This window comes from Myotis davidii, unplaced genomic scaffold, assembly GCF_000327345.1.
Source record: "Myotis davidii unplaced genomic scaffold, ASM32734v1 scaffold107, whole genome shotgun sequence".
Lineage (NCBI taxonomy): Eukaryota > Metazoa > Chordata > Mammalia > Chiroptera > Vespertilionidae > Myotis > Myotis davidii.
In genome coordinates this window covers 4,406,512-4,416,725 of record NW_006383012.1, presented here as the reverse complement: position 1 = coordinate 4,416,725, position 10,214 = coordinate 4,406,512, and the positions used below count along the sequence as shown (strand labels likewise).

Sequence of the window (10,214 nt, the reverse complement as noted above, 5' to 3'; positions counted from 1 at the left end):
CTAACATAAAAGAGTGGTCTGAAGGGTGCCGCTCCTCCCTGCATCCGCATTATTCTAACTTACCATTGGTCTCCCCGGGCTGCTTGTCCCTTTTCCTCTTCTTCTTCTTCCCCTAGACGAACAGATAAAACACAGGGAATTATTTCGAGTAACAGGTGGGAGGAGGGTGTTGGGGCTTCCCTGGAAAGGAGGTGGGAGGAGGGGAACAGACTGCTCGCTCCTCTCCATCCGCACCAGCTACAACCCCCACCCCCTTTAACCCTAATGCCCAAAGGAACTATGTGCCAGCCGGCAGGACGCCGGCCCCACAGCAGAAGAGAAGGAATTGATGGGGTAAAGGAGACCTCTTTCCCACACACCATGTCCCTCCTCAAACCTGACCCGGTGCCCCTGATTCCATAAAAGGACGAGGGAGGGACGGGGTGTGGACAAACTGGGCTAGAAGGGCCCATGAGCCTGGCTCCGCAGCTCAAATGAATGTTGAGATGGCTGTGGGGACACAGAGCCTCCTGCTCATCCGAACCTCTTATCAAGGCCAAAAGGTCCTCATTCTGAATCAAAATTTAAAAGCTGAAGCGGGGGTTTTTCAGAGCTGTAGTGTAAGCCTTGGTTTGAGAGGACAGAAGAGGGGATTTAAAAAGGCAAAACAGAACCAGAAGTCATCTGAGTTCCTTCTAAAACTGCTGAGTGGACATTCACAAAGAGGGGGCATTGTCTCCATTCCCCCCCCACCCCCGGATCCCGATAAAACTCCTAATAGTAACAGCTAATGTTCACTGAGCACAGACTACAGCCAGCCATGATTCTAAGCATGCCATGTCTATTGACTCATTTATCCTCACTCAGTCCTAGACCACAGGTACGGTCACCATTCCCATCTTACAGATAAGGAAACTGAGACACAGAGGGGTTCCGTAACCTTCCTGAGATCACAACGCTAGCCAATGGGGGGGGGGGCAGGATGGGAACTCAGGGGTCCTGGTTCCACCGCCCTGACCCACTGAGCTATCCTGCCAACATACTGAATGCCTGGCCTCGGAGGAAGGTTTGTGATTGATTACGGGCGACGCCCTGCATGGAGTCGCTCACATCCTCCAACCTGATCCTCCCTGAGACCCTGACGGTGCACGCGTGGCCGTGGGTGTGGGTGGGAGCAGGAGGAGTTCTGTAGAGGTGACTGCCTCCTTCCAGGCCTGAAACTCCTGCCTCTCCGCATTAGTGCCAGTCCCGTCCAGGGGCTCCCTGCCTGGTGGACGGGAAACGTCACCAACAAAAGGCCTGGCCTAGCCATCTCCATGTTCTGAATATCTAAAAACTACCTTCGCCTAAAGGTTCCCGTGGCGCGTCGGTGTCAAGCTCGGAGGAGAAATGAGCAGTGACGGGCAGAAAGCCTGAGCATGCACCAGGGCTGCGAGGAGAAACTCGGGGTGGAGAGGCCACCGAGTTTTGGCTGCACCCCAGGGCTGACCGCCCGCTGTCCTGGAGAAAGGCCCTCTTTCCTCAGATCGCGGGGCCTGTACCACCTGGGGATTTGTCATGGCCTTCAGTTCAGCGTTTCCATTGGGAACATTTTATGTTCCTAGACATACAATGGAAGAGAGGGAGGGGAGAAGAAAGGCAGGGAGGGAGGGAGGGAGGGAGGATGGAAAGAAGGGAGGAGAGGGAGGAGGAAGGGGTTTGTGGGCCTTCTTGGGCCTCAGACGCCGTCTTCACCGTGTGCCTGTCCTACGTAAGGAGCCAAGTGCCACCTGGCCACCTTGGGATAGGCAGGAGTTCAGTTCAGTTAGGAGCCTGGGCTGGGCAGTGGCCGCAGCACAGGCCCCAGGGCTCCCCAGTCATCTTTAATATGATGCCTCCCCCCACCCCCCATTTCCGATCTCTCACAAGCTATTCTAAGAGGCAGCTGAACATGCCACTGCCCATGGGAAGCTGTCCACGACTGAGGAAACAGCCATTCAGACTAAAGACTTCTAAAGGAAGGGCGTGAAGAAATGAATGAACACTATTTAGTGAAGAGGGAGTTGCGTCTCAAGGGAGGCCGATACCCCCATCATTTTTTTTTTTTTAGGGCCTAAAAGATGGTGGTGAGGGGGAAGAAATGCCAGACGAGCACACGGCCTAGGCCAGTGGTCGGCAAAGCGCGGCTCGCAAGCCACCTGCGGCTCTTTGGCCCCTTGAGTGTGGCTCTTCCACAAAATACCACCTGCGGGTGCGCACGTACAGGGAGATTGAAACTCACGAGTGTGGATGGGAGAGTTGGAAGGGGTCGACCTTAGCGAACGTACCTCAATCAGACAAGACGTTTTTAGCAAAGGCCAGCTTAGGAGTACCCTAATTAAGTTAAGGACAATGTACCTACCTATATAGCTTAAGTTTAAAAAATTTGGCTCTAAAGGAAATTTCAATTGTTGTACTGTTGTTGATATTTGGCTCTGTTGACTGATGAGTTTGCTGACCACTGGCCTAGGCTCTCTCCCTGCCTGACCTAGAAGAGCTAGAAAGGGAATCGTGTGCTATTACCCGGCCAGGGTCCACGTCACTGGGGAAGGGCTGTTTTCTGTGCTCCAGACGGTGCCACACCCCACACCCCACACCCCACGGGACTCCCTCACTTCTACTCGGCTGCGCTGGCGGCTGGAAGGCTCCGGCACCGCTCGGCTGGAGAGGTAGGAACGTGAGAGGCACAGAAAACCTTCCTGAGGAACCTTCTGGACTTTATAATGACCACAAAGTTCTATAAACCTCTAGGTCAGGTCAGTTAAAAAAAATACTAACATGACACCACGATCAAATTCATAAAAGCTTGAAGTTTTGATCCTTGCTCCACAGGCCGTTTCCTGGGGGTATGGACAGAAGGCAGCCACCATGTGAACGGGAGCATTTTTATTTAATTTCAGTAAAGTCATCGAACAGAGTAGCTTATAACTGGAGGGGGGCTGGGGAGGGAGGGAGGGAGGGAAGGAAGGAAGGAGGAAGGGAGAGAAGGGGGAGGGAGAAGCAGGGAGAGATGGAGGAAAGGGGAAGAGAGGGGAGGAGGGAAGGACGGAGGGAGGGAGGGAGAGAGGGGGGAGGGGGGGAAGCAGGAGAGATGGAGGGAAGGGGAAGGGTGGGGGGATGCATTCACACCCATGAGTACTGTGCCATGGTGACAGGCATCTGACAGCACTGCTCACAAGAGAGGAAACTCCTACAGCTCCAGATCCAGGTCTTCCTCTCACTTTCAAGTCTTACCAGGGGATCCCCTCCTACACCAGACCCCTCCAACCCCTTCCAAAAGTAACACGGGGCTGAAGTCACCTCAAGCGCCTCTGCTGAAACCTCGAAAGCACGTCTGAAAAAGCCTCGGGCGACACCTACTCTGCCCCAGTCAGCAAGGGCAGCGGAGTTTGGAGGCTTTCAGCCAGCCTGTCCCTGTGGGGAGGTTCCCCGGCGCTGTGCACTAGCCCCCAAAGTAAACAACACGCTCGGGGTGCAGTGCACACTCTGCACAGCTACACAGGAAGGCCCTCCTAACCACCACATGCCTGCTGGGATAGGGATTCCTCCTGGGGCACCGTTCTAGGTTACTCAGAGGACTGGGTCTGGAGCAGGGAGAAGCTGGAACTCACCTCTAAGGACTTCTGACCCGAAACCAGGGAAGCAGCTGTCCTGACATGGACGGCTGTGTGGGCACCAGCGGAGGCTGCAGGGCCTGCCTAGTGCTGGAGAGCTCCACCTCGAGGTCAGGGGGTGGGGGTGGGGGTGGGGGGCAGCGAGCCTGTGGGAGCCGGAACATTCTCATGCTCTTCCTCCCAGCCCCAGAAGAACGGCCTCTCCACCACACACATGCCGAGGACACGTGCAAAGCCCCCAAGCAGTTCAGGTCCTGGGCGTGACCATCTGTGAGTGACAAGGGCTCTGAGCAGAGTCGCTGAGCCATGGAGAGGTGCTCGGACTAGTTCCAGTTCCACCTCCCAGGAGGAATACAGCCTAATGCTGCCAGCTCAGGGGGCTGGGCCTGGAGGAAGATGGGTGTGGGGGTGATGACCACTTGGGAGCCCAGCCCAAAGGTCTCGGTTCTCCATTCCCCCTCATCCACACTGCCAAGAGCAGCCTGGCAAGCACGTGTGTGAAGGGATCAGCATAAAGGGGGAGGAAGCCGGAAAATGCTGCTCAGAGCACTCGGCCTTCCCTCAGGACTCACGCTCCCGTGGACCGGATGACCTGCTGAGGCGGCCAAGTTCTGAGCCAGTAAATAGGTCTGATTTAGCTCAGAATCCCCAGCACACCACGTGCACAGTAAGTCTGCGATCAGCAATGACGGAGTGGATCCCAACCTGCATCCGGAGAGAGCCCTTCGCCACGGACGATGCCCATGGAGAGTGAGGGCAGGAGCACCGACGGGCAGAAAGTCACCCATGGCTCTGAGGTCCTAACAAGGAACAGGACGAGGAGCCTGTGGCTGCATTAGGACAAGTTCTGTCCCACTGCCCCCAACAGTGGATGACAAAATCACTTCACGTAACCCCGTGCTCTGTACTGAGGCACCAGGCAAAAGAAGAGTCATTTCATCCATCCAGAGGGGAGAGAGCCCAGAACTTGAGCTAATGGGCAACATGGAGAATAAAAAAGAATGGTGAGAGGTGACAGGGGTCCCAGAGGACAGCGTTCAGGGAAGAAGAGTCATGAGTGTCATTACCACTGCAATTAGTAAAACAAACCACCTGACAGTGTTCTCTAAAATCCAGGAGAGGAAATTAGGCAAACCTTGCAGCTGACAGAGTCCAGGAACACAGAGCTCACAAGACACACCCCTTGGCCCGCCCTTGCTGGGTCCCTGCCAAAGGATGACTTCTACCAGCTCTTTCAGGGATATTCCCATCATGCCCCTCAGGATGAACGAGGCTCCCAGCTTCTACTGCACCACAGACAATTGTTTCCATTTTCCCTCTTATGGAGGGCCTGCTGCTGGAAGATCTGTGAGGAACTACTCTCTCCCTCCGCCCCTCCACCCTCTTCCCTGGCAGGCCGCCCAGGGACCAGTGCTGAGAAGCCCCGTCCCTCCTCCCTGAATGCTGCCAGGGCCAAACCGGAGGCCCAGACCAGACCCTCCGAGCCTGGTGCTCGGACGAGGTGCTAACGGTCCCCCAGTCCCCGCAGAGGGCAGAGGGAATCAAGCTGACATCCCCTTTGTCCCCGAGGACATCCGGCACCCGCCTGCAGACCAGTCCCGAGAAAAAGGATCCACCTACGTAGTTATCCCGTGCGGACCAGCCGGGGTACAGCTGCATGTGGAGCTGCCGCTCCTTCCGCGCCAGCTCGTAGTATTTTGCTTGCTCCTCTCTCGATAACGCGTGCCACTGGAGGGGACATGGGGGGGAGAGAGACAGAGAGAGACATGCGGAAGTCACCAACTACACTGCGGCGAGGGGGGAAGGCGGCTTCTTTTTTGGATAAGTCCATCCGGAGCCGTACAACCTGCAGATGGTCTGCGGGGCTGGGCACCAACAGGGGTGCTCAGACAAAGCACAGGTTGGCGCCTCTGCCACGCCATCCCCTGCCCTCTCTGGGGGTGGGGGAGGGTCATGGCTGTGGCTGTCGGAGTCCAGAGTGACTGGCCTGCCAGCGTGGCCGAAGGAAAACAAACGGGGATGGGGACACCTTGCCACCCCACCTGCTACGTCCTAGTCCCCTCTCCCCTCTTCCCCCCCATGAGGCAGCCACCTACCCTTCGCCCCAGGATCTGGTTGATGGCCGCGCTCTCTTTCAACGTGCACTCGGCGACGACCTTCGCTCTCATTTCCTTCATATACAACATGAACGCGTTGAGAGGTTTCTTTATGTGGGGCTTCTTCTTTTCCTCCTCCTTTTTGGAGTCCTGATGCTTTCTGGATGCGGGCAGAACACACAGACACAACCCTGTGAACAACCACGAGGACCAACCCCTCTCCCACGCGGCACAGGGCCCATTTCCATGGTTCCCCGGCGCCCACACCCAGCAGCTTTGAATGAAAAGCTCGCTTCCACGTTTGGTCTCCCCGAGCCTGGCCAATGGAACAGAAACGGCCTGGGGAGGGGCTGGGGGAACACAGAGGTTTTGTAATCAGTTCCTCAAGTGTCACAAGCACACAATTTTCCCAGGCTGAGGGGACGGCACCTGTGGCCGCCTGCACCTTGGTGGCGGCGCCTGCTCAAAGGACAGAGTTCCGAAGGTTCAGGGATACGGGGAGGGACAGGGACATGGTTGCAAATCCCAGTCCAGCCAAGAACATAAAAGTAGTTCTCTTGACCCCGTCCTCCTGTGAGGGTCCGGAGCCCACAGCAACTGGGTGTCTGCTGGGATCACATGCAGCACAACCGCCTTGGCCAGGGCCACCAGCCACGGCCACCAGCCAGGAGCCACCATAGGCTAAACACAATGAAGAGTGACACTGTCCTAGCTGGTCTGGCTCAATGGGTAGAGTGTCGACCTGCAGACTGAAGGGGTCCCGGGTTTAATTCTGGTCAAGGGCACATTCCAGGGTTGTGGGCTTGATCCCCAGTGTGGGGCGTGCAGGAGGCAGCCAATCAGTGATTCTCTCTCATCATTGCCGTTTCTTTCTCTCCCTCTCCCTTCCTCTCTGAAATCAATAAAAACATATTAAAAAGGAAAAAAAAAACGACACTTACGAGCTGTGGAGTGAGCCGACGTCACTCTGGGAGGATTCCTGCTTGACTGTTGGCGTGACGATGGCCGGGTGGGGGATGCCGGTCGTGTGGAGAGTGTGATGTGGTGGGACCATGTGGGGAGGGAACCTAGAAGACAGAAAGCTGTGTAAATCGTCAGAATCAAAATGAATGAATGAGGAGGGATGTGCACACACAATACACTAAAACAAAAAAGCACGTAACACTCACATGAAAGCAACCCACGGCATATGAAACCTGTCAGCATTAATTAGCGATAAATTAAACATAATGACTCTCATAATGTCATTAAAGCCAGTCTTCCCCTTCATTACGCTTACTGACACAAGACGTTATGATTTCCAACATCTTCCGCAAAAGACAAATTTAACTGATGTACTTGGGTGGCAGAGGAGGCCCGGGCGACCTGTTGGAGATCACACGCCCACGTGTTTTGAGGTGTTACCAGTGGCATCTATCTAAGAAGACAATTTCCTAAGCCCTAATCGGCGCCAGATGAGAGGGGAAGGCTTTTGTTGTATATTGACAGCCGAATAAAATATTAATGCGGCTGACGTGTACACACATTTCTGACAGGGCTGCGTGGGCCTCATTAGGCCTCATTCTGTTGATGGGAGTGTAATACAATTTTTGTTTTGCTTTTGCTGCTGTGCCCCATCGTTTTGACAGGAATGGGAGACAGTGAGGCAGAAAGATGGAGAAAATCCAAATATTTCCCATTTGGTTCTCATCAGAAGTCACAGACATCTTAAATAAGTTTGTATCGGCTTATGGAAAGATGCAAAAAAACAAAAAAGAAGCACTCTGTAACACGCACCCACAGAGCTTTGAGTTCTGATCTTTATACCCTTTCCTGCTCTAAAATTCTGGGATTCCTAAATTACTTTGACTTAATATATCACCTATGCTATACACACCTATGCATTAACCTTCTAAATGGTTACCAAAAGCGGAAATAAGGACAATGAAGTGTGTGTCGTCTCTTCTGATGCAGCTTATTTCTAGGAAAGTCCTTTGAAACACTGTTTACGCCCTAAAATGGCATTCCCCAACCATGCAGACCCGCCAGACCAAGGGCTGATTTCAAAATACTCTTGGCCCATCTGCAAGCTGACACGCGGATCGGACAAACAGCTGTCACATGTCCTGGCATGCTGGAGTTGCCATGATTTCTATTAGGTCACAAGAACCACCCCTCCTAAAGGAACATATGGTCAGTCCGCAAAGTCACCCATAGTTTCTGAGACTTTAAGCAAAACAACATATAACCAAACCGGTTTTGGCACAGGCTAAGTGATATCAACAAGGGTGAGGTTGCCATGGCATCTCATCAATGTGACAGCACCATGGCACTTAAGGAAAAGATGTTCTTTGAGGACCTGCTGCGTCCTACTGGAGAGGGAAGTAGGGCAAGGGGCAAAGGGGGTAGGAACCCCAAAGAAAACAAAATGGCAGGTTCGGGCTCCTAGCTGCCATGGCTATGCAGTGAGCAGAGGGGGGCACTGTTCAGGCGAAGAGGAACCCGGATCAAGCCCCTGTGGCTTTCTTAATAAGTCCCAAGCATAGCAGTCCCACGCGCCATGCAATGGATGACAGACAGCCAACTCTTTAGGAAGCCAATTCTGGTGGGAGGTGCTAATGAGGGTTTCCCGTGACAGCTTTTCAAAAGGACCCTATGTTTATTCACAAGGTTCTTTCCACAGGTAGATTGTGGAAAACAGTTTTCACTTAAACAAAATAATGTAACAACTGGTAAGTTGAAAAATGATGAAAAATTCAAGTACTAACCATCTGCACAGATCAACAGAGAAAATGCAGGGGCCCAGAGTCACAGTGGACACTCGACTCAGAAATTCCAACCCACCATGGCCCTCTCCCGCAGCCTTTATTAACGTGTCAAAGTTTGGTGTGAATGCCATGACTTACAAAACAGAGTAAGAAAGAAAAGGAAAGAAACACCCTATGAGAGAGAATGAATACCACTGACCATGAGAAAAAGGGAAAACCAACTTCATTTCCTTCCCCTGGAAAAAAATGGGAAGCGAACCCCTAGGGGGCACTTGGGCTGCCCACCAGGACACATGCCTTCCCAAGGCCTGCAGACCTCTGAGCACACCTAAGCGAAGAATATGTGTTCCTGGAAGCCTTGGGTGAAGGGGTGGGGAGTGGCAGCTTTCACCATGAATGTTAAAGGCTTGACGTTCCTCAAATACATAGGTTCCCTTCCTGCTGCATGAGAATATATGTACAGATGAGAGAGAGAGAGAGAGAGGAGGGAGCAAGATAAAAACACGTGTGTGCGCACCAAATATCATAGAGAGACACCACAGTTTGAGTACCACAGGGAGAAAAATTTCCAGAGCAGCCATGAGAAACAAATACTGCCAAGTTCACATAGCTATACACATGCTCATCCACCTGAAAAATGTATAGCAGAGACAAGACAGAGTGTGTGTGTGTGTGTGTGTGTGTGTGTGTGTGTGTGTGTGGAGTGGGGCGCTACATGCATACCTTCCATAAGAAATTCCTTTCTACAGACAACTGTTTCATGAAATGCAATAAACACCCTAAAAATTCTAAGCAGCTCATTATATGCCCCCGTCTGCTTTTGTGGCTCTGAGCCAGAATCTTAACTTGTTAAGGACAACTAATTTTTGTTCCTGGCTGTCTCAGGGGCCTCTCTCGTACTCACTCTCACTTTACTTCACTGTTGACACGTTTCTGTTAACTGGGTGTCATCTGCCGGCCTTGATTTTATGCACAAGCAGTGGGATGCATTTTCCTGTGCAACAATCCGGCTCTGAGTTGCATTAGGTTTGTCATTATTCTCTCATTTTCCCCCTTGCACTTGTAACATTTCATCTCTTCCTGCCTTATTTTTTGTGAGCCACGGTGCACCCACATTATGGTTTATACATGATCTCGCTCCCTTTGAAGTCGGCGGATTGCAGAGCCCGCGCTCGTCAGGAGAAGAGCCTTGTGCCAATTTAGCAGGCTGAGGGCCCGGAGCTCCAACATCTCAATCTAAAGGGGGTCACAGGGTGGCACAAGTGAGTGTCAGCAAGAGCTGTTTAATTGCCAATCTAGGCTTCTCCATGGTGTTTAAAGTATAATGACCCATCACTTAATTCTGAGGAGTCCTGGCCCCGCTGCTGAATAGAATGAATATCAAAGGGTGTTCTGGAGCAGGGCAAGCTGCCTACATTTCCTATAACTGCCATAAGGATAATGGACCTATACTTCTGTCGCCCCATTACCACAATAATGTATTTAATTTGCTGTATACGCTTTTTAACTAGCTACCTTTCATAAGGCCTACCTGGGGAATCGCCGCGGCCCCCCTGCACCCGGAGCCCCTAACCTTTCCTCCCACCCTTCCCTTCCTTTCCCTCCACCCCCCTCTGCCCACCAATAAATCATCCACTAACCTCCTAATGATAATTCAATCAATAAGCTTAACCCTGATCCCCATCCTACGGTTACTTCCCCGCTTTTAACCCCTGGAATGCACCGAGTACACAAAGAGAGGCAACAACCAGGTGCGTCGT

General features: G+C 52.7%; 1 protein-coding gene across 16 annotated transcripts in view; it reads right to left on the bottom strand.

The window, feature by feature from the left end:
- Window positions 1-10,214, bottom strand: part of TCF7L2 (transcription factor 7 like 2) — a 201,386-nt gene that overhangs the window by 9,582 nt on the left and 181,590 nt on the right. For 11 of the 16 annotated variants that reach the window (XM_015557977.1, XM_015557980.1, XM_015557979.1 and 8 more), the window contains 4 exons: window positions 6,649-6,789; window positions 5,708-5,867; window positions 5,232-5,339; window positions 64-112 (listed from right to left, as the gene is read on the bottom strand). In XM_015557977.1, the coding sequence (XP_015413463.1) occupies window positions 64-112; window positions 5,232-5,339; window positions 5,708-5,867; window positions 6,649-6,789 (458 nt within the window). The remainder of the gene's footprint in view (window positions 1-63; window positions 113-5,231; window positions 5,340-5,707; window positions 5,868-6,648; window positions 6,790-10,214) is intronic. The other 5 variants (XM_006778721.2, XM_006778723.2, XM_015557983.1 and 2 more) reach the window with 1 other exon arrangement.